The sequence below is a fragment of the Lupinus angustifolius genome, chromosome LG17 (assembly GCF_001865875.1).
Source record: "Lupinus angustifolius cultivar Tanjil chromosome LG17, LupAngTanjil_v1.0, whole genome shotgun sequence".
Taxonomy (NCBI): domain Eukaryota; kingdom Viridiplantae; phylum Streptophyta; class Magnoliopsida; order Fabales; family Fabaceae; genus Lupinus; species Lupinus angustifolius.
Window position 1 is genome coordinate 6,733,770 of NC_032025.1, and position 26,062 is coordinate 6,759,831.

The 26,062-nt window shown below is 31.9% G+C and overlaps 2 protein-coding genes across 4 annotated transcripts in view; both read right to left on the bottom strand.

Annotated features, from left to right (window-relative positions):
• LOC109331405 lies at window positions 8,944-12,838 on the bottom strand. 3 transcript variants are annotated; one of them, XM_019565867.1, is made up of 6 exons: window positions 12,633-12,838; window positions 11,267-11,443; window positions 11,030-11,163; window positions 10,878-10,963; window positions 9,588-9,694; window positions 8,944-9,503 (listed from the first exon to the last, which is right to left on the bottom strand). In XM_019565867.1, exons 1-6 carry the CDS (start codon window positions 12,804-12,806, stop codon window positions 9,351-9,353), a joined length of 831 nt encoding a protein of 276 aa, XP_019421412.1. In that variant the 5' UTR covers window positions 12,807-12,838; the 3' UTR covers window positions 8,944-9,350. The 3 variants fall into 3 exon arrangements, with proteins under 3 accessions (XP_019421412.1, XP_019421411.1, XP_019421410.1); XM_019565866.1 differs by having other exon boundaries at window positions 10,878-11,163; window positions 11,267-11,437; XM_019565865.1 differs by having other exon boundaries at window positions 10,878-11,163.
• LOC109330825 overlaps window positions 17,405-26,062 on the bottom strand; it is a 16,105-nt gene continuing 7,447 nt past the window's right edge. Inside the window, exon 3 of the mRNA XM_019565103.1 lies at window positions 17,405-17,683. Within this exon, the coding sequence (XP_019420648.1) occupies window positions 17,523-17,683 (161 nt within the window). The 3' untranslated portion in view covers window positions 17,405-17,522. The remainder of the gene's footprint in view (window positions 17,684-26,062) is intronic.

Here is a 26,062-nt window from a genome sequence, read left to right on the forward strand (position 1 = left end):
GCTATAAATAGCAAGTTTTAACTGTTTTGGTATTAACTGATTTTTGAATAAAAAACTTCATTCTTTTTGTATCTTCTTCTTCATCTCCAATTAAACAACTTCTTCGGGATCTTTCTTGCATCAAGAATCCCCTATTTCTTCTTCAATTCTTCGAATTGCTCTCAATTCCTAGAATTCTACTTCTTCCCTATCAGGGTAGCGTTATAACTAAGATTGTTTCTATATGTAGCCATAAATGATGATGTTAAGGTCACATTTTAGTTATTAAATAATAATAATAATAATAATAATAATAAGGGAAAGAAGAAAATGAGGGTTGAAAAGTTGAAGGTGAATGAATGCAGAGTTTGCAATATTGTGGAAAAGGCGTTGATTTTTTTTCCATAATATTCAAAGTCAAAGAGGGTCATGATTCATGAACTCACTGGATAAACCAATGAGCAACGCAAAATGAGGAAGTGACGAGAACAAAATATTCTGACTCATTATTTTTCTCACCCTGGGAGTTCTTACAAGTTAGCTGATAATTCCATGTCCATTTAATTTTGGGCTTCATGAGGACCATCTATATTGTCATTAAATGTTATTAAATAAGAATGTTATAAAATGATATATCATACTACTAATTCTCGTACCCCATAAAAAATGACAAATATTATAAGATAGTACTTTATTTATTAGTGATTTGTTTGCAAGTGAATAGAATGACTAATATAATAATTTAGTATGAAGATATAATATTACTCTTTTAAAAATAATATATTTTCTACTAACTCCTCTTTAAAATCTTCTATTTTTCTATAAAGTGTCATATGATACTTCATTGTAAACCAATCATTAATAAGTGAAGTATGATATAGGACAAATTCTTCTTATATATAGAAATTCATAGCATGTACAACTCTAAAAAAATAATATATTTATTACATAGTTTTATGGTAGATGATAATTTAACTGATATGAAAGTAAAAAAATGAATTTGGAATATATGTTTCGGGACGACTCAACGAATAAGGCTTCTACTTAGTGAAGTATCGTAGAAGGAATATCGATGAAGAGAAAGAATTATGTCAAATGCAAATTTTGATTTGTTGAGGGACCAAATAAAATTATAGAATTACTAGTTTTACTCATGAGTATCTTAAAATGGACATCATCCTTATATATGATTATGTTATATTTTTACTTTCTAGTTTTTTAGACTATATTTGGATGTATAGAAAAGGAGAGGAAAGAAAATTAATGGAAAATGTTATTTTCTATTATTTGGTTCCAACATAAAATAGGAGGGGGGAAATATGTATGGGTCCTACCAAAAAACTTTTCTCCCCTGTTTTGGACAGAAAATGGATAAAAGAAAGAAAATCATAGCAAACTACAAATTTGTCCTTACATCATGAATGAATTTAAAGAACTATAATTTAGGTGAAAATAGACAAAATTTAGTGAACTTCTTTGTTTACATAGTAGGATCCACTTACTCCTCATCTTAGCAATTAATTCTATGGATATCTAATGGTTTAGATCTACTCACTAATTCAAACCATTGAATTTTCCTAGAATTGATGACCAGTATGAGAGAGAAGTAATTCAAATCATTGAATTTCCCTAGAATCGATGACTAGGTTGACTATATCTACTTAATTTTAATTTCATTACTTATTAACTCACAAATAAATAGTAATTGTATAATTTCAATAAAATTATAATGAAAAAAATCAATTTCATAAAATTACATACAAAATGACAAAAAATAAGTAGATCATAAATACAAAACGCAAACGTGCGAAGTGAGATGATTAAAAATATACAAATAATTATTAAATATGAGTTATGATTTCTTTAGATACACTAGTGTGAAAAATATAGGATATTAATGATTTTTATAAATAAAAATGACTATATTAATCTATATAATTTATATGTTAGTTAAAAAATATTGATTAATATTATCACAAAAAAATAATTATGTAATTTGTAACAACAAAATTTAGTTTTTAAATATTAGACATGTTACATAATTTTTTTATATAAAATTAATGACGGTATTTATGTCCTTTTATACTCATCATATATTTTCTTTCATCTTACTTTTTTTCATTTTCAATCATACCTAAACAATAAAATTATCATCTCATTTTCTACTTTTTTTTCTTTCCTTTTACTTTCTTTCATTTCACTTTCTTTCCTTAACCAAAATAGAATGTTTAGATGATTGATTGTATTATAATGTTTATAATTACCTCTACAAATCAATATATCTTATGTTTATATGAAATCTATCTGTTTATACTAATTCACCAACATATATAGGTGATATTGATTTCATCATTTAATAATAAATATTTTATCATATCTATCTCTCCCTTCCCAATAAACTAGGGCCAAATCTTGTGACCTCCTAAAATATTAATCGTTAATTTATGAGTTGAGTTCCAGAGATATAATGAATGAAAGATAAAGTTTTAGGGTCATCTCATAAATGTATTGTATGATGCTAGAACCTTTCTCTTTCATTTATTACCCTACGAAAACCAACTCTCAAACGAACTCTAAGGGAAGAAAGAGAAAATGAACGTCTATGTCATAAGTGTATTTCATGGCTCCCAAACTTTCTATTTCTCTTATTTCCTCGCCAAAATTCAACTCTCAAACTAACCCTAAGTAAAACCTTGTAAATGTAGCACTACCAAGAGAAAGAGAATCAGAGAATTGAAGAAGAAATGAAATCTGATTTTTATTAAAGAAGAGAATGAATTACAAGGATGAGGTAGAACACTATATATAGAAGGTAACTACCAACTAATTCCTATAACAAACTCTGTAACTAACTTCTTCTTCATGAGTCTGGAACCTTCTACACTATTTTGATTCTAACTAATCTGAACTGAATGGTTCTCTAATATTCCCCCCTGAACCTGAAGGTTCTTTAATCATGTTGAAATAGTCTTTGACTTGGAGTTGATTTCTGAGACTCATGAACTGAGAGTTGCTTAAAGGCTTTGTGAGAATGTCCGCAGTTTGATAAATCGAAGAGACATGCTTGACGACTAGAGTTTTGTTCTGGATTTTGTCTCGAACAAAAAATAAGTCTAGTTCAATGTGTTTGGTCTTATTGTGTAACACAGGATTGTGTGACATGTCAAATGTGCTAAGATTGTCACTAAACACAACAGGAGTTTTGTAGTGTTGTTTGAGTTCGCTTAGAAGTGATTCTATCCACATCAATTCTTGAGAAGCAAGAGCTAGACTTATGTATTATGCTTCTGTGCTTGATCTGGATATTGTTTGTTACTTTTTAGACCACCAAGTAACTAAATTTGGACCCAAAAAGATACATGCACCTGAGGTAGACTTCCGATCATCAATATCATATGCCCAATCAGAATCACAAAAAGCAGAAAGCGCTAATGGAGTGTGATTATGAGCTTTCCTAATAGTTAAGCCAAAGCTGACTGTGCCTTGTAAATATATGAGGATTCTCTTAACAACAGTCCAATGAGATTGAAGAGGTTTTCCAAGAAACTAACACACTTTGTTGACACTAAATGCTATATCTGGTCTTGTGACAGTAACATATTGTAAAGCTCCAACAATTGATCTATAAAAAGTAGGATCCTCAAAGAGATCATTTCCTTCTTGAGAAAGCTTGCAATTGCTAGGTGATAGCATTGGTTTTGCTGTATCCATATTAGCTCTTGCTAAGAGATCTCTAATATATTTGGTTTGAGACATGAGTAAGGTTCCATCGGAAAGATGCTTGACTTCAATTCCAAGAAAGTAGTCCAATTTTCCGAGTTGCTTAAGAGAAAATGTGGTACTAAGATCTTTAATCACTTTAGAGACCATTGAAGGAGATGAACCAGTGACTATCATATCATCCACATAAACTAACACGTATAGCTTAAAGTCGGATGAAGTGTGAATGAACAAAGAGTTGTCACATCTGCATGAGTAAACCCCAAACTGAAGTAGAGATCCCTTGAGTCTTTCAAACCATTGTTGGGGTGCTTGTTTGAGACCATAGATGGCCTTATGCAATTTGCAGACCAACGTTTTATCAATGTTCTGAATACCCGTAGGTTGTTGCATGTACACCTCTTCATTAAGGAGACCATTTAGAAAGGCGTTGTTAATATCAAGCTGTTCAATAGGCCATTGATAAGAGACTGCAAGAGTGAGGAGAAATCTGATAGTAACAAGTTTAACTACCGGTGAAAAGTTTTCAGTGTAGTCTACTCCAAACTTCTGATGAAACCCTTTAGCAACAAGTCGTGCCTTATATTTGTGAATAGTTCCATCAGGATTTTCTTTAATCCGGAACACCCATTTGCAGTCAATAGCTTGCTTGTTAGGGGGTAAAGGAACTAAAGACCATGTCTCTATACCCATAAGAGCATCATACTCAGCTTGCATCGCTTGACGCCAAACAGGATTGGCTAAGGCTCCTCTAGTGTTAACAGGTTCAATTTCAACAAGAAAGGATCTGGGAACAAGAGGTTTGAAAATTCCTGACTTAGATCTGGTTTGCATGGGTTGTGTAGACCGGGGTAAAGTGGAGACATCAGGAGACAAATCAGGAGAAGAGGGAAGCTGATGAGGAGGAGACTCTGGTGACACAATAGGGGCCTGAGAAAAAGTGTGACTAGGTGAGATAATAACAAGAGGCAATGTAGAAGATGATGAAATAGGAGTGTTAGGGAGCAGATTAGTTATCAAGGGAGTAGGAGAGAAATTGGAAACAGGGACAGGATGAGATGTAGGAGCATCAAAAGAAGAACACATTTTAGACGAAGTGGATGGTGTAAGACGTGGAAAGGGGAATGTATGTTCATCAAAAAGAACATCTTTAGAGACATAAATCTTTCCATCTGGAGACAAACACTTATACCCTTTGTGAGAGGTAGAGTATCCAAGAAACACACACTCAGTACTTCTATAGCTTAGTTTGTGTTTGTTGTAAGGTCTAAGTAAAGGAAAACAGACACATCCAAACACTTTGAAACTAGTATAATCAGGGAGAGTACCAAACAATATTTCAAAGGGAGACACATTATTAAGGACAGGAGTAGGTAACCTGTTAATGAGGAAAACAACTGTAGTGAATGCATGTTCCCAATAAGATAAAGGTAATTTGGCATGAGATAACAGAGAAAGACTTGTGTCAACAATATGTCTGTGTTTTCACTCAACTGTTCCTTGTTGATGGTGAGTGTGAGGACAAGACAATCGATGCACAATACCTAAAGTTTTGAGATAGGTAGAAAAAGGTCTAAACTCACCCCCAAAATCACTTTTATAGCTTTAATAGTTTTATTGAACTGAGTGTGAACAAACTTGAGAAAATATTGAAACATGGATAAAGTTTCAGATTTCTGTTTGAGTAAAAATATCCATGTGTGTTTAGAATGAGCATCTACAATTGAAAAATAATATCTAAACCCTGAGACTGAATAAACAGGAGCAGGTCCCCACAAATCAACATACAAGAGATCAAAAGATGAATGATACACACTAGTGGAAGCAGGGGCATAAATTTTGTGTGCTTTCCCTAAACAACAAGAGGAACAAAAATCAGTAAATTTTTTATTAGAATGTGGGATTTGACAGTGCTTCATTATTTGTGCGACTATGGTCTTATTAGGATGAGCAAGTCTGTAGTGCCAAAGGAAGTAAGGACTATAATGTTGTTGTTTCATATTACAAATAGTATGAACACTAGATGTTTTACTGGTACTAGATGTCCTATCATTAAAGGAAGAAAAAGAGCTACGAGAAGCATATCTTGGACGAAAGCCATGAAATGCGTAGAGGCCATCTTTAGTGAGACTCCCTTGAAGCAAAACCTCATTAGTACCCTGAGTTTTGACAAAACAAATGTTAGCATGAAACTCAAAATAACACGAATTATCTCTTGCAAATTGAGAGACACTCATAAGGTTTTTAGTAATAGAGGGTACTAAGAGTAAATTATTTAGAGCAATAGTAGCATTCGGATTAGAAGGAGAAACAAAATAGGAATTTCCAGTGCGAGTAATGGGAATACCAACTCCATTACCCATGTATATATGTTCCGGTCCAAAATTTTCAATCGACTCATGCACAAGAGATGGATATGCTGTGAGGTGATTTGTTGCTCTAGAATCTGGGTACCAAATGTTGTTTCTGGTTTCATACGGTCCTAAGCTTGCTGTCATTACATGGGAAGGATAATGTTGTCCCCTTGTATAGTGAGTATTATACTATGATTGTGGAATTGGGCCTGGTCCTGGCCCAAGCAAAGAATGTTGTCCAGGAAGTGCAGAATTGTAAAGGGAAGGCACATGAGGAGATTCTCTTGGATAAGTATGACGGGTTGTGGGGCGGTAGGCATAAGCAACCCTTGGCCCATTATGAGATGGCCAGTGACCACGATTGGTAAAATGCAGAGGAGGCAAGTAGGTTAATTCATCCAGAAACTCAGGCGGTGCATAGTAACATACTGAAACATCATGTCCTGGCCTCCTACAGTACTCGTAGTAGGACGATGGTGGTCGACCAGAGCTTCTGCCACCGTGAAAACGTCCTCCGCGACGAGAACGTGAGTTCCCCCGATAGGAACCGAGTCCTCCATGACCTCCATGACCTCCAAGTGACACCGGAGATAGTGAATCGTTTCTGGAACTATAGTGCAGCGAAGACGAAGGTACATCAAGATACGACGGAAGAGGTTGTGAGTTTACCGGAGCCGGAGAAGATGACGGAGCAACAACCATGTTTGTAGAGAGTGCATCGGAAAGAGCTTTCGATTTGTTCTTTTCCATTATGGATTCAAAAGTGAGAAGGAAAGATTCTAGGTTATGGAGAGTAGGGAGATCTGGTTGACTCTCAACCGACGTTATGATTGGTTGAAACTCTTCATTTAATCAATCCAGAATGTAATCTATGTGTTCCGAAGGAGAAATCGAAGAACCGATGAAGGTGAGTGCATCGACAAGATTCTTGATCTTTATCAGATACTCGGAAATGGTACTTGAACCTTGTGAAATAGAACACAACTGAGATCGTAACTATCTTCCTTTGGCTTTTGTCTGTGAGTTGCAATAGGTATCGAGTTCCTCCCAGAGTTGCCATGAGTGAGTGCATCCTACAACCCTAGGTTGTAGAGCTTCAAAAAGTGAATTCAAAATCCATGAAAATATTGTTTGATCATGTTCTTCCCATCAAAGGAATGCATGATTGATTCGATTGATTAGCTGATCATCATCATTAAGAAATCGATGTGGAATTTCGGTGCCGAGCACAAACCGATTTGCTCGATTTGAAGTAAGAGTAGCATTCATAAAGTGACGCCATACCAGATAATTCTTGTCGGTGAGCTTCATCGAAGGTAGAGGAAGCACTAATGGTGATGAAACAGCGTGAAGTGGTGAAGGATCAGAGGTTGAGCGTGGCGGAGAAAGAGAAGAGGTCCCGACAGCATCGACGACGTTGGCCATTGTTGGCGTGATACCATGTAAATGTAGCACTACTAAGAGAAAGAGAATCAGAGAATTGAAGAAGAAATGAAATCTGATTTTTATTAAAGAAGAGAATGAATTACAAGGATGAGGTAGAACACTATATATAGAAGGTAACTACCAACTAATTCCTATAACAAACTCTGTAACTAACTTCTTCTTCATGAGTCTGGAACCTTCTACACTATTTTGATTCTAACTAATCTGAACTGAATGGTTCTCTAATAAACCTCATCTGGTGCTTCCACTAAGGTTTTGTTTGAGAGTGAGGTTTTGGAGGGGAAGTGATGACTTTGGAAAACCTTCTCCTTATTTAGGAGTTGGATGAAGGATATGAGAAGGTTTTGGAGGGTTTCTCAAACCTTCCAAACCCCTTCATGTATTTATTTTTAAACTTCCCACAATTTGTGGTTTTTTGGAGATAAATTATCAAAATTGCTAAATATATTTAGTAATATTATATAATTATACATAATTGTTCATTTCTCATTGTTAATTACATTTTTAAAGGAAAATAAAAAAATATTTTTACATTATCATTAATTATTTTTCTTTTACCCGTGACAACAATGTGAAGAGGTTTATGCCCATGATCATGCTAAACATCTATACGCACAAGCTAACATACTCCAAACCATACTACAAGCTATATACCCAAATCAAACTGCAGTTTGTTACTGTCTCACAATTAACAGCTTTTATACACTTTGCTGAAAACTATGCCAAATGCAAATTTTGATTTGTTGAGGGACCAAACAAAATTATAGAATTACTAGTTTTACTCATGAGTATCATATTCCATAACTCAGAGAGTGTCGTAAAATAAGCATTTATGTTATATTTTCCTTTCCTACTTTTCTTAGTCTATCCTAATTTATAAAGTTTACATGATTGATGTATTATAACGTATATAATTACCTATACAGATCAATATATTATATGTTTATATGTTCTAAAATTTATCACAGCCTGTATATTGTGATTGGCCAACAAACATATGTGATTATTGATTTCATCATTTAATAATAAACATTTTGGCTCAAACAAATGTTCCTTCCAACAAACAAAGGCCAAATCTTGTGACGTCCTAAAATATTAAAGGTTATTTGCAAGTTGAGTTCTAAAAATGGAAGAAATGAAAAATAAGACTTTAGAGTCATCTCACAAGTACATTGTATAGTTCTCAAGCCTTTTTCTTCCCTCCATTACTCTATGGAAATAAACTATCAAACAGATCCTAAGTAAAACCTCACCTAGTGCTTAGCGGGACATAGAAATAGAAGTGGAGTAAAAGACGGTGAACCACATTTCAACTAACATATATAGATGCCAGAACCTACATAATAAAATCTTATGGTGCGGGAAAAAAATCATATTCACTGAACTGCAGTATCAAACATAAAAGCATGTATGATAAAGATAAAATATTACCACATCAACTTCAAAAAAACAAATGCAATTTACATTTCCATATCTTCTCTTGCAAGTTGAATCTTCTAGTCTACTGGAACTACAATTGACATAACAAAACTTGAGAAAAGCTAACTAAAGAAATGTAACACTTATCTTTGGTACCTATCCAGCTGGTTAATCATCCGAAATTTTATCGAACAAAGAATCATATGAGATCATTATGTTTACTATGTGTCTACGCATATTGCTATCCAAGGTTTATTCCTGAATCTATACTACATGAAACACTTTTGGATAACCTAACCAGCAATAAGAGTTGCCATGTCTGATTTCCCTCCAGACAAGTCTCCATGAATTTCTTGAGTTTCCGTATGATTTACCAAGTAAATTGTTTATTCTCTCAGTCAGCATCCTCTGTAAAAGGACTCTTGGATATACTTAGCACCTCCCCCTTAGAAAGCAAGGCAGATCAGACTTTCGGAAATGGAAGCTCTCTGGGAGTTCGGATAGCAACTTATCTCCTTTATTTTCCGAATTCGAATTAGTACTAGTTGAAACATCCATCGTATGAAAGTTTCCAAATGGCACAACCTGCATAAAAGGAATTTGAAAAGCTTAACATGCCATTCAAGGTCATTTCAGATTGATATCAGACAAAGAATAAATTCCACATACTTGGTCATTACTTGAAGCAGCAGCAGCAGCAGCTGTCTTCAACCTTTTTGCCATGGGCTTGCAGCTTGACCTGGCTTCTTCATTCTTGAAACTTTGATCTTTGACCTCTGCCAATATATATAGAAAAGTAAAATAATAGAAATAATGGCTCAAAAAATACAAAAGAATATAAATCTTACACCCTTATTCCTGTCCAAAAAAATTTCTCAATCATATCAAATTTGAAATCTTAGCCTTTTAATGGCGTGGTGTCCCACAAGAATGGCTTAAAAGCATAATTTGGAAGAAATTATTCTCTGCCATTAAAAACCACTCACTCCAAGGACAAAAGAATCCCAATTTTACACACATTTCAAAACTTGTTAGACATTATATTACAATATCCTATCCTCTTAACAGCTACAAGCATTGTATTACTAAACACCACTCATTCTGTCAAAGGATGATCAAAGACAGCCAACTGCAAGCAAAGAATCTCAGACGGCTTAAGCATCAGAATCAACTCTCTGGTTTCATGGAATTTTCATTTTGAAATCTTACTCTCACAGTCTGTTTCGGCACAACGTTAAAATAGCTTTACCACCATCCAAAAATCAAGGTTACTGAAGTTATTTTAGAAACTAAAACTTAACTGCCACATGGATATGCAATTACATTTCTAAAAGAGAGAACTGCAAAACTGGTTCAATGACAAAAACATGGCTTTGATGCACAAATATTCATAAAGTTATAGGTATATAAATACGAAAAAGGCAAAGTCAGAGAGGTAGAATTACTTTTAATTCGTACTTATTTCCATCAGGTTAACATATTTCCTTCTTTAACCTTACAATGATAAGTAATATAAGAAGTGGCTGCTTGGGAAGTCAATATTGCCAGAGTTGTAAATTAACAATGGCATAACAGCAATGAGATGGTTAATAACAAAATGACCACCCGTATAAACAGACCAGCACCAATAAGCTTTTTTTGGTCTTAGTGTTTCTGCAAAGAAGTGCTAACTAAAAATTCAGAATTGATATGCAAGCAAAAGATCATTTATTACTCCTAAGGACTGAGCAAACCCATGTTTTTAGAACTTAAATCACTGAACAAGGAGAACTTGATAATGTGAGTGCTTGTGACTTGTGAGCTTATATGCATGTATTTTGAGAGTGAGGGCCAAAAAGCATCAACATACATATGACAACCCAAATACAACAAGGTGCAAGAAAAGACAGGTAATGGGGAGTATCATTATCTAGCCAAAAGAATAATCAAAATGTGTAATGGAAGTATAGTTGAAGCTACCTGTAGTACTTCCAACCAATTGAAAATGGAATGATTGGCGATTAGTTTGCTTCTCCAAAGTTCTTCTTGACATTTTGGAGAATGTCGAAATCCCTTTTCCATGAATCCCCTCGTCACAAAGCAAACCATCTTCATAAGCATTAGGGTCTGTCAAACTGCTGCCTCTTTCTACTGATGTAACTCCCAATTGACTTTCTGCGAGAACATGAGAATCAGCTGTGCTCTCTAACATATGCTCAATTTTTTCATGGCTGATCTTCCTGAAACCATCTTGTATTACCAGAGACTGAAAGCAGCAAAAGATAATAAGGGCTTGATTGTGGAGGGAGAAGTATAGAAGTCAACTCATAAACAAAAAGTGAAAATGCTATTTGAAATTTATCTCCGACCTTCTGCCTAGGCATTTTAGGCAAATTTTGCAGAGTTCGGGATGTAGGTGCTTTGTCTATGTTGTTTTGTAAGCTACCACGTAACCGAATGGAACGGTGCAGCTCATTCACAAATGAGGCTTCTAAAGAATTAAGATATAGAGTGTGCTGCTGGTTTGTCCATCTTGTCAACTGGTCCTGGTAAAAAAATAAGCTTAATATATCATTGGCAACAAAATGAAAGGATCTTCATAACAAATCACAGACAAGGTCCCAAAATGGAATGAAACTTAATATTGTTAATTTCAAACTCTATATATTTATTAGCAAGCAACTAAGCATGTATAAATAGCATTTTGAAAAGTAAGTTATGTCAGTGAATGAGATTTGAAGTTACTACAGGAACTAAATTAGTCAATCTAAAGCTAGATTAGATCAATTCAAACTATGAGCCAACAAAAGCATATCAATGACTTTCCCTCTAATTGAAATCTCTCATGATGTTTTCACATCACAGCTTCTTCAAAAAATTAAATATATAGATCATTTCCAAATGTTTCTCCTTACTTTGTTAATTTGAGGTTTTCCTTTGATGAGTTCAATACAAAGATAGGGAGCGTAAGCACATAAAACATTTCACATTGTTAACAAGAACCAGAATCATATCAACTCACACTTACACTAGAACAAAACAAGCTTTTCAACATGCACCTGATATCAAATTCCCAGGAGAATAAAAGCATATCAGATAGAACACTTCCATTTAAGAAGTACATACAAATCTAACGACGAAACGTAATAATTAGACAATTTCCTGAAAAAATGAATCGTCCATGTCTTTGTTAGATGCTTAAGTTATATCCCACAGTCTAGGCCAAACAGCTATCTTCAAAAGTTACATGAAATAAAAGCACATCTAAGGGGTAAAAAAAACATAAAAACTTGACCACATAGCCTCACAATCCATACAAAAGGCCCTACCAGAATTTATAAAATGATTTCAATTACTTCTCTGTTTTTTCTCTGTTTTTAGATTTTGATTAACTTTTCCTTTTCAGAATCATTTATAGCTTAACTTAGCGGTTTGTCCTTTTTCTTTTCAGATCACAATTTATAAAAATAGGCAAACGCCATGCAAAACACAACTACGTAATAAAACACAATAAAAAAATGAAGAAACAAAACGCAAAGGCGTTCAAATAACCTACAATCCAAACAGTTATTTAAACACACACATGGATCCACCTTTGACCTCACAGTATTTAAGTTTTAACCACAAAATCAGACGCCAAAAATAGAAAGAAAGACGAAAATATAAAATCCATTATCATAAGGTGCAGACAAAGGATTCGAAAGAGAGAAGATGCTAAAGGACGAAAGAAATTACCGGAAACGGAGAACGATGCTCGAAATCGTGGAAGGAATTGTTTTCTACGGTTATGGAGGAGGATGAGTCAGAAGTGGTGCGAGTCAATACGGTTGCGCAAGCATCGAGCAATTGTGGTTGTAGATCGGAGGAGAGGAACGAGTCAACTCGGTCACCACGAAGATCGTGTCCCATTGTGAGAGAGAGAAAAGAGACCCTCTGGTTTTGATTGTTGTGTATGTTGAAGAGAGAATGAGAAAATGTGAGAGGCGTTCTTTTTTTTGGGGGAAAAAGGCTCCACATGGCGTCGCTTTTACACGTCAGAGGGGGAGATAATTAGAGCCAGATATTTTTGGACAAAGATATTTTGTCTCAACTATCTTCCAAATTTTAAGGGGCATCACTAGAAACTTATAATGTTATTAAAAAATTAAAAATTTATTATTTTTATATCATTAAAATAGAAAATGATTTTTTTGATATTACTAAGTATATTATTTTACTTTTTAAATAATGAACAAATTTTTTTTAAGATTTTTAAAATATATGATTATCTCTTTCAATAAACGTTTATTATAGACATTAAAATCTTAACTTTTTAGTGATTTAGTAAGGCTTTATACCATTAAAATATATTTTAAAAACGAATTCTTATTAGATATTTATAGAGAGAGAAGTGTAGGTTTGTGCAGATTTATTCGCGCGTGTTTCTCATACCGTTTTTCTCTCGTACCCGTATAGCGCGTCATGGGAGATGTTATGCTTGTCCAGAAATGTTAAAATAATATCTCGGGAATTGAATGTTAATGTATCTTATACCTTTGAGATAAACTATGATATTGAATAAGAGTTTGATATATATATATATATATACAGTGTAAAAATTTATACACATATATATTATTATTTATTATTTATTTGGATTATTTTTTCTGAAAAGTCAACGATAATTAAAAATTAATAATGATAATATAATGATAGTATATAAAACTTATACATTATCAGTTTGTACATCTTTTTCTCTTTCAATAAATCTTTGAAAAGATACTAGGACGTATTAATCTTCACATAATGTTCGAAGTGAAGATTATCAACGAAGGAAGAAATTTAAATGCAAAATAATTCTCACGAATATACACCATTTTAGAGGCTATAAGTATTTACTTATAAGTGTTTGCTTTCTTTTTAACATCCGCAAAAATCAATTTTGTCAAAGATGTATGTAAATGTACACAATACTATAAAAGTATTTACATTCTAACCTTTTTTCAGCATGACAAAAATAATTGTCTGGTAGGTATCCATAAAATTAAAGTACTAGTATCTATAAAAATAGTTTATAAGTGTAAATAAATATCATAATACATGCTATATATGTATCTACATATTTATAAATTATTTTTTATTAACTATGCTATATATTATATTTTTATTTTATAATTATATTATCTATTTTCTTATTATTTTATAATGAATTATAGTCATTGAAAAATAATGACAAATTTAACATGCACATAAACTTTATTATTTATAAATAATTATTTTATATATTTTGATTATTACAAAATATATAAAATTTAAAAAAAATTGTTTACCCATACATACATATACATATGGGTATGGACATATGAGAAAACGCTATCCACGTTGGACCGGTGTGTCATCCTACTCTTAAGAATTATGTAACATTAATTATCTCTTCCTTACTTGTATGTATAAGCTTATACCTTGTCAAATTAAAGTAACATGTATTTGTCATATCAAAACATTTTTGCCCATAAAAATTTGAAGGCTAAACATTCAAAATGATTTTTTTTATTAAAAACTATGTGTGTGGCAAATGGGAATATTAACAAGTGCTCCAAGGATATTATCTTCAAAGAAACATAATGTGCGTGGTAAGTTAAGGGGGGAGTATATAAGCTGGTCAAGCTAATTGATTGTGTTTGACGATAAGTTAATGGAAGAGAAAGACTTGTATGGAGATGAGACTATATAGAAATAATCAATAAGATCCTATATTAATATTTTAATTCTAATTAAATTTAATAAATAATATTATCAAAAATCATAAAATGTATTTATCTCCAAATGTCGTGTGTTACATACGTCTCCATACAACTATACAATTTTAAGTAAATATGATATTTACATGATTTTAATAGTTAATATAGATACTAAACAACAAACTTATTATTAGGTAAAATCCATCCCTAGATATTGAACAATGATTCATATATACTTGTTATTTCATTATATATAAAAAGATAAAAATGTTTAATCATATTATTATTTTTTTATTTTTGCAGTACTTATTTTCCTAGTATTAGAGATGATCATTACTCCTAAATATTATAATAACTAAAATATACCGTAAATGATAATCATTTAAACATTTTATTTAGATCACTTGCGTGGTAATTATATTCTTGAAGTCGAAGTCCCAATAAGAGGTTTACTGAAAATACTATCATCCCGAAAGTAAAAGCCGTTTGTATTTTGGTGGGTTGATCTTTTGTCAGGTAGCGTGATAAAATGAGATATTTTATGTTCCTATCCCAATCATTATCTGATGGCAATATGCATGTGCCATGTTTGGCCAAAAGTATAAGAATATGCTTATATGCCCAGCATGTATGAGTCGATATTTTTCTCTTAAAAACTGTGCGTTCAATCATATTTTTCTATGATCAATGGGGAAACATCCAAAAGAACTAACCAACCATTCTTATAAAAGTTATTTCATAAGCATTCTCACATAAGAAAGGGAAAAGTAGTATTAATAATACTGAAAATAAATGAAATGAAAAGGACTTCAATGATTTTCATAAGCAAGAAAATTTGCACATCTATTGGTAAACAATGATGTGAAGAGGAGCAATCAGAAGAAACCAAAGCAAAGGTTGTTTTAGAATCCATTTACAACTCCAAGTACTGAATGGAAGATTCCTGGCCAATCTTATATCCCATACTTAATCCTTTAATGCATATATTTTGCAATTATTAATATGTTAGTTGTTAATATGTTAATATTTTGTTGTGGGTGGACTTTCTTCACCTTAACTATCAAACCAACTTATAACTATCACTTTTTTTTAATTGTGGGACTCGAACCTACAATCTCCTACATTTCATTCCTTAAGATCATTCTCTTCACTATCTGACCGCCTTATGACTCTCATATCAATATATACCTTAATTGCACCAGTAAGGGAGTAACTATGCACTAACCTATCAGAGCTATCTCTAACTAGACCACCACAAGTTGTAGACTTGGTGCAGATAAAAACGACCCATCAACATTAAGTTTGGAAGAGTCAACAACAAGATATTTCATGCTATCAGTGTTGGAAAGTAACTCACATATTATTCGCTTCATTTTTCTTAGATATGATTTAAATACATATTACACTACTCATCTCATTACCAATTAGTTTTGAGATGAAATCTTATCAAACAACTCATAGCACTAACTAAGACAAAGCGAACATAATTAAATAGTTGAAGAAGGATATTAGAGTGCAAGGAATAGTGGTTAAAGACCCGGTAGTTCCTATCTTTCCACATGAACAAAGGTAAGATCCCAAACAAAATATTATAATCCAAGTCACCCACACCAATAGAATCATCATTAAGGTTCATCTCAATTCTCAAGCCAACGATCAATTCCCAGACTAAAAACTTGCTCCACGCATTATCATAGACAATGGCATAGGAGTCTCAGGTTCCTCCATACACCTAGGAAATAAATTTGAAGTTGTCATTGCCTCTATCAGCACAATGATAGCTAGCTAGGAAAAGAATCATTTTCAATATTGGAGGGGCAAGTTGTTATTTTTGACTTGCATTAAAAGTTAAAAATATCATATCATGTTATTTGGGGTGTACTTACCTATCTAGTACCGATGAAGAATACTAACTCCTGAAGGTACAACTTCTCACCTACCCATGCAAAATAGTCATCATCCCTCTTGAAGGAAAGAGGCGCAACTAATGTGTAAATATTATTTTTCAATTAGATGAGTTCACAAAATGAGATATATAATCTCCATTTTGGAAGCCCACTTCCAAGCACTATCACTCGCAAAGCTGGACCCAGTAAATTTCTCATTGTCAGACCAAAAACAAGCTCTATGGCTGTTTTCCACATTCTAATAAGTGTCCGCAAAAGCATGTGCTTACTTGGTCACTTAGTTCAATATTAAATAAGTCATCGATTTTATCTTTTACAATCACAGCTTTGACCAACACCCTGAGGATTAGAAATAGAACCCTAAGCCAACTTCATCATAAAATATGTGTCCAATCTTTAATCATATATGATAACTTTGCTAAAATAATTTGTTATTTTTAGAAGCAAAATTAGTTGCTAGAGTGAGCCCACATTTTATACTCTCAACGTTGATAAAAGCATAAAAGTGAGGATTAAAAAGGCCTCACACGACCAATATATAAAACCCATAATGACTCATTTATTTATACTATAAAGTATTTACCAGCCAACCAACCTAATAAAACTCATTCATTTTCTCACCCATCCAGCAAGACTCAACAACACCATTGTTGTTTTTTTAGTCCGGAAATTTATATGTATAATTATAGAGGAGAAATTCACTTATTTCAAGAGTAAATTTTTTAAATTTAAATTTACTCTTCATTCTAGCCATTAATTCTATGAATATCTAATGGTTTAAATCTACTCACTAATTCAAATCATTAGATTTTCCTAAAATTGATGACTAAGATAAGGAATAAGTTTGTGAAGTTAATGGACCCCTCCCCATAATTATAATTATACTAAACTAGTCAACAACAGAAGAAGATGGATATAGAATTTACAAAGTAGAAAAAGATCACCAGACTATCTATTAACAAATCTGAGCACACTTTTAAGAAAACAAACACAGTTGTTCAGTTTCCTTCGGCTCCATGTGCATGCACGTGATTTGAAGTATTAATTTGATCAGAATTTTGTGCACACAAAGAAGGAGATGACCGTGAGTGCCTCACTGCACAAGCTACAACCTGTGCCCATTGCTTCAATCGAGTCTTCTTCACAGCCAAATCATCCGCTGCACAATAACCATATATATCATTAAAACAATGTTTTGAGAGAGTTAAAACATAAAGGAGTACATGAAAATACATAAGTTGAGGGGATTGGACATTCCCAAATCCCCCCTAAGTCTTAACACCTCAGGATACTAAGATCCAAAGTTTTGGTCCATAATACTATTATTACTTCTTAAATCAACTTCACATTATTGGCAATTCTCTTAATCCCCTCTTATGATTAATATTTAGAAGATGAGGAATAATCCCTTATTCTTTGACTCCTCTTACAGGGAACATGGATCACATGTTCTAGAGCCTATCTCACCAATCAATTAAACATTGACACATAAATAAAATTTAAAAACAAAATACTACATTTTATATTATTTGTTGAAAGTTGAATGGATCGAGACAGAGTTTGGAACATGGTTTAGAATATACTATATGAATCTATGCAGGGGTTACCAACCCAACTATGTAAGACATCCATATACATTTATCCCTATCTAATTCACGCATTGACCTAAGTCTCAAAGTGTCTTTGTAGGCCTCCTCCTCACTCTATAAAAGATCTTGAGCCACCAAGATAGAGTAGAATTACCTATGTTGGCAAACCCTACTCCACTTCAATAATACAAAACTATTAAAATCAAGTCACACACCATAATCATAAGCATATCATACAAACTCTTAATATGTTAAACCATTAACATGTTTTCACTCAATAGCCGAATATGCATGGTATGAAAGTGACCAAGTTGTCAAAAATTTCAATCCTTATCATCCCTATTTTTCTAATAAGTAGTAGTAGGTTACCAGTGTATTTGTACGAGTGATAATATATTTTGCATGAATTTATTTAAACAATATAAAGTAATTTGTAAAATAAAAAATTATCGATAATCACGTTATGAAAGATAATATTTCTATATTTGAATGATGAATTAGAGTTGTGATCGAATAACATGGCCTAGAACTTCTGGTATTAAATAACTTTTTAAATAACATGGGGAAGAACCTCTTGAATAAATAACATGGCCTAACCTCATCAATAACTTGTTAATTTACAAATTTTCTAATCCAACACACTCTAAATTAGTTAGTAAGTAAACATTCATTTACTTTATTAATCATTCTTGCATTCTTCGTATCTTATTTTCACCATTTTGTTCAAAGCTGATAAAAAAAATTAAATTTATTTTGTGATATAAAAAATATCCAAGTCTTACATCTCATAATATATTGAAAGCTACAATTCAACTTTATCAATAATACATCATTCATTAATCACTTCAATCTCCCACGGATGTTAAACTAAACATCAACATAAATAAATAAATAAGAAAACAAAATATCCTCAACCTATTAATTTACTATCTTTCCCTGAACTGTTTGATTTATTATTAATTGATCACTTGCAATTAATAGATGACACAAATCTTGTTTTTCAGAATATGTATATGTAATTAGGTAGGAAAGTACATAGATAGGAGCAGAGAAAAACAAAATAAATACCAGTATTTAGATTTAATAACAATTTGCTTATTAGAATAATTACATAATCCAAGTATCTCAATTGACTTATACAAAAATAAACTTTATATTTAACTAAGTTTTTCGTTTGAAAAGTCATGTCCTTAATGAACAGTTTCAATTTTAAACTATGATTTTTCCAATCACATAAAGGACATGGAAAGCTGACCTGCAAGGATTGTTAAAAAGTCAATTGTCACTAAAAGAATTTATTTAACGAAATAAATTTATTTAGCTAAAATATAAGTGAATGTAATTAAAGTAATTGGGGAAAAATATTCTTGGAATCCATCATGTTTATTTTTCCAATGCCATGAAGAATGATGATTGTTGATCTGCAATAAATATAAAACGAAATAATGAATAATATAGGCATATAAGGTTGAGCATTGCTTAACATAAGGTTGAACATTACCTAAATTAACAAATTGATGACTATAATATTAACATTGCAATATTAGAATCAAATTTAAACTTCAAAAAATATATCCACAATGAGCATTGTCTAAATTAAGGATCATAAATAATTCAAACAAAATATAAATTAAATATGTGTTATAATACATACAACTTTGTTTATCATGATTACTTTTAATAGAATGAATGTAAAAGAATCAATTTCATTATTACAATTAAATCAAATCAAAGATATGACTATTTTTAAGCCAAAGTTGTTGTTTTTTCTATTTTAAGGTCAATGATACATTGTGATTTTTTTAGAGGCTTTATTTAAAAAATAACGTTCAAAAAATTGAAGTTTCATTTCTATTATTTAGAAGAATATTATTCTTAATAAATACAATGTTATTATCTTTATCACATTTCAATTATTTAATAACTTCAATAAAAATAATAATATTACTATGTTTATTTTAGATTGAGGCTCATTATGTTTTATACGATAGATTTAATATTTTTAATAGTATAAATATGAATATTAGAATTAATTTTAATATCAATAATGTTAATAAATAAACCGTTACCTATGGAAGTTATTGTTATTGTTTACATATTTTTCCTAATTAATCTGTAGCTTTTATAATAAACATATTTGACTTAATATTTTCATTGTTTAAATTTAGTTTATTAATTTATGCGATTGAAGTTCTATTTCTATTATTCAGAATACATGTTTGTTATAAGTTATACATATTTTTTTATGAGTTATTTTATAATTAAACAAAAAAATGGTTATAAATTTATTTTTATAATTAGCATTGCGTAAAATTAAGGAATTGGAAATAACCTTGATTGAAATTGTACTAATATTTGAATTAGTCATTTTCATAAGGTTACTATTAGTGTAATTCAAGTTTTTTTAGAAATATAGTTTATTTTGGTTTTGTCCCGCTGATTTATATTATCATAATTAGTTGTATCATTGATTTACATGTCATTCTAGGTACATCTTTTAGGATTAGATCCTAAAATTTGATATATAATGACAAAAATAAACAACTAATAATGATACATCAAAATACAATATGTTTTAGGTTTTAATACTACACTCCAATTGCAAAGAATAACTATATTTCCAACGTTCCATATCTTAGTAATACTTCTCTATATGGAACCAATGCGTTTGTTAGTAATAAATAGAGTGATTTGTTTGTTAGATACTTATGATGAAACATTTACGCCCATAACTTGCTACTATCACCATCATGGATCAAATTCCAAGCAAACTTACTGTGAAGAAAAATATTATACATATTATTATTATTTGAATCTAAAATAATTGTAACCAAATAAAATTAATAAATAGTTACTACCATTACTATTTTTAGTAACTACTAACAAATATTAATAATATAAACATTATTAATATTCTTTTTATGTTATATTTCTTATGGTTACTATTTTAATACTGGAATAATAACATTGCAATATTAGAATCAAATCTAAACTTTAAACAAAATATATTCTTAATGAACATCGTCTAATTTTAAGGAATACATATTTGTTATGAGTTATACATATTTCTTATTACTTATTTTACAATTAAACAATAAATAAATATAAATTTATATTTATAATGAATATCGCCTAAAATTAAAGAATCAGAAATAACCTCGATTGAATTTGTATTAGTATTTGAATTAACCATTTTCCTAAAGTTACTATTTTATCTTTAGGTGTAAAATATCGAATCATTTCTTAACTAAAAATATAGCTAGTCGCTTTCAAAACGGATAGAGGAAAATTTAGAATCACACATATACACTAAAATTTATAAACTCTGTTGGTTACAATTTCAATGTTACAGTTTCGTTTTTTAAATTGTATTATTATACGGTTATAATTCTAATGTTATAATGATTACACTTTAATGTTATAATAAAACGTATTAATCCTGAGTTAACTCAATGTACCATAAGGTTAACCAACAAAGTACAATAGCTCAAAAAAATAAATCTATGAGAAATAAAACAAAAAAAACTAATAGGAGAGCAGTATGGTTAAAGGGTCACAATAAAGTTTTCCATTCGCTACATGTGAGAATCACATAACAAATACACTTGATGTCTGCAATGAATTTTATAGTCAAAATTGAAAGTCTTAAATACAATAGAATAAAATGTTAAATTGTCCAATAAATAACATACTCTTAACTACATCTACCAATCTATACACATCATAGTTGGAATAAAAAATATACTCTTAAATAAATCTATACATTTCATGATGTCCAGGTTTATATGGTATTTGCACATACCAGATTTCTATGATCCTAACCGCAATCTTCCAAAGATGTTTGGACTCGTTCAAATCCTTGATCATGTCAAAGGGGCAAGATATCGACATGATACTGATATATAAAAAATTCTCTCGAACTCATAAATAAATCAATGATCATAAATATAAACAGGCGAAATGAACAATATGTGTAATGATAAAAGTTTATATTTTTAATGAACAACATAATTCGAAATCAACAGAGAGCACACACATGATAATGACACATTAGTTAAAACAACATAATGATGTTGTATGAATAGTGTATTCATAGTATATTATGATGTAGGAGAGAATCAAGAGCTAATACAAACACTAAAAATCAGTAGAGTTAATACAAAACATCAACATTTATAAACAAAATGCTAATGAGATATTATCAAAAGAGTGTATAAGTGATATATAGAGAATTAAACACATAAGTCAAAAGAAACAAAAGTAAGGCCACATAGAAATGATGAATAAACTTGTTATATCTAAAAGTGTAGATACACAACAAAAGGTAAAGGCTTACTTCACAGGGGAAAAAAATCGAAAACAATAGAGAACAAACACATGAAAACAACACATTAGTTAAAACAACATAATGAAGCTATATGCAAATAATTTAATGACAAAATTTATGTATCAAAAAGTGCTCAATAGTCATACATGCAAAAGGTGAGATATAAAGAATGTTTTGTTAAGGATAATGTCGATAGAATAATGATACAACAAATGAATATAAATGTCATTATAGTCATCCAAGGAATCTCATAAGTCATAGATGCAAAATCTGGAATGTAAAGTAGCCATAAGAAGTATCATTTTTCAGAACAAATAAATGTGAAAATGATTATGAATATCAATAGTCATACATGGAAGAGTTGGAATGTAAAATATCATTTTTAAGGATAATATCAATATATCTAACTAAACTAATCTTTTATCAAAGCATTTTCAAGTGGAATAAAAACAAAAACATGATAAAATTGTCAAATATGTAACCAAATCATTGAAGGAAAGATGACTTAGCTAGTTTGTCCAATCATAAAGCGCATATAATGCCCTTCTCATCCTCTAGCTTCTTTGTTTTATCGCCTATTTGCATTGTTATCAAAAGAATCAACATCTCAAATCATATCCAAAAAGTAAATATAATGACATAAAAACAATAGTAGAATGATCAATTCATTAACCTTGTGGCTGCTAAATGCAATACTAATACCTACCACATCAGGTATTTTCTCTTATTGGATGATTCAGTCATGCTTATATCTTCTGGAATAGGACAACCATTTTGTATAGACTTCTGAGCTATCTAGCAGTAGCCAATTATATCTCTAACATCGAAATAGTCTTCTCTAAAGTTCTACAATTAATACATTCTCATAAAGTTTAGCAAAATAGTAAAAATAATTAGCCTTAGAAATGAATAACATAAAACTTACTCCATGAAACTATGACTCTTGAAAGCTTCTCTATGGATGTCTTTATTTTTGTGCTTCATTTCTATCTCTTGTAAGTGAAAAAAACTCAATCCAACATCAGGTTAAAATCCATTTCTTTAACCATAAAGACATATTGCAACTGGATAATTAAGAAGCAGATGTAAATCTTATTATGGTTCCTAATCATTTGAAATATTTGGCATAATAGAAACAAAAGAGTGTTCGACAATATTAGTAATAAAGTTAATTTATTTGAACTCAAACCACAATATACAATGTACAGGTTATGTGTAAACCAATTTACTTCTATCAATTTCTTTAAGTTCTTTATAATCTGTTTGGGATTGAAATACCTCTTATTTTCCTATCTTTATCTTTTTATCAATGAATTTGTTGCCCATTCCCCATAGAAAAATGCATGGTATATATATCACACCAGATTTGTGTAATTTAATTATGTATAGATTTACTTCATTTTTACACATTGTACTCTGATAAAACTGTACATTGTTAGAGTAATGTTCACTGCTCCTTCTATTCAGAAACCTATTTTTAGATTAGTGTTCAACAATTTTCAGAAACACCAAATCTAGAAATGAAATACTCAACAGATACAATTTTCTTATCATATTGTGATCTAGAGTCATAATGTAACACCCCGAAAATTACTCCATAAATATAATGTCCAAAAATGAGTAAATTTTTTTTGAATAATGTAACGTAAACTTATCATCTTTATATTCACCCAACTGAAACCGTTACCTAATGGTAACAAAAAATAACACAATATAACTTTGAATAATACTTCATTTAATAACAGAAAATATCAGTATGAAATACAAGGCGGAATAAATATTCATCCAACTGAAATTACATAAAAGGCTGAGACATTCAGCACATCAAAAAGTACCCTACACAGATCTAAGTCGCAAGGGCTTGTGTAGGTGTCCCGATCTCTCTCAATCCTTCATGCCCCCTCCTAGGACATCAAGAAGCGGTAACTCTGAATCCTCGCAGAAAGATCCATCTGAACAAAACGCGGTCCGAAGAGAAACAGAAAGAAGCGGGAGATCTAATGAATATTACTCATTGACGGCGTGGAATTACATGGAATATCACATCTAGACAGACACGCTTAATAAACACAATATATACATCACATATAAAAATGCACAATGATGAATGATGTTATAATCTCAGATTATGAGGATCAAAGTCCACAATCTTAATTTATGAATGTTATGCTTGTTTCATCCATCCTTTCACCAATATCCTCCCAATGTACTATCTGGAAATAACCAAGACTACATGTCCCATAACAAGCCGATTTGAAAGTACCAAAATTATTTCGAAGAAATGTCCATTTCAGGACGGTGTCGTATCAAACACTTTCTGGGCATCCCTCTCATTGATCCTGATTGCAAACAGGGGTTGTTAGAGATCGTCTAGTTTACGATGTGAGAACTGTCCGATCCAATAGAATACCTCATCCAGGAATACAAGGGACTCGTCTCACCTAGACTCACCCTCAAGACTTTGCTGACGAACCACCATCGTCGTCCCTCTCAACATCTTGGGGCTGGTCCGTCTCCCATAAATTTCCTCTCCACTACTTCATTATCCATAATGAGTATGCACACAAACTGAGGTTAGCCGATTAAATCTTTTAATCGTCATTTTATATGATCAGCCCAACCTAAAACATCTCCCAGAGGAATGCTTCTTGTGGGACCCGATCTTACGTCAACACATAAATTGAGGAATAACATCCCTACCACTACGAACCATCGCTGAATCACCCTGGACGACCACATGACCAAACCTCTTACGGTCAGACGACCTCGCTGCGTGGTATCATGTAATCCTTTTTTTGGGGCATCGCCCTAATCACGATATCATAGTCGGAAACCTTGCCCTAAATAGGTGCAAGAACAAAGGTACTTGTATAAGTTTGTCGATTTTGGGAATCGGGTTCAGTAATCTAAGTCACGGTCTTTCCCAAGGGTAAATACACTTCACACCCAAGCTAGGGCTATTGCCTAAGCAATCAAACAATCGCAATAAGTCAAAAATATTGTTTGTCTTTCTCCCAAGCGATAGATTATCGCTCAAGCGACCAATTCATCAAAACAGACTCAATTTCCTGCATGGTTCTCGCTCGAGCGAGGGGACTGTCGCTCAAGCTAAAAATCCACCAAAAACTGGTCAAAATATTTGTCTGGACTTGCCCGGGCTCCAAAAACGTCAAAAACAGGTTGTCTGGCCCTCGGCCAGGCGAGAAACGCTAGCCCAAGTGCTATTTGGAACCATTCTTCTTTGTTTCTCCCTAGCCTTGGTGAGGCGGGCTTGCCCGGGCGAGGTGGTCCAGTTACCAGAACCATTTTCCTCGCCCTTTTGGGCTACTAGATTGAAACTCTCCGCTGTTTTCGATCCCAATGCATTTTAGTTTCACGAGTGGTGTTCCTTCATGGATAGCCACCACAATACTTGATATTTTAAGCTATCCTAATCATACAACTTAAGAAAGTATCCGTACAAAATCCAGGCACACAAAATAATTGATTAAGTACGGGTTTTCTTAATACACAAATATAACTCCAAACTTTTGAGATAGTTTAGGAGATCCGGGTGTCATATTCGGAAACCATTATGTTACGATGTATTCTCCCTCACCTTAGATTGTCGCGACCCGATTTT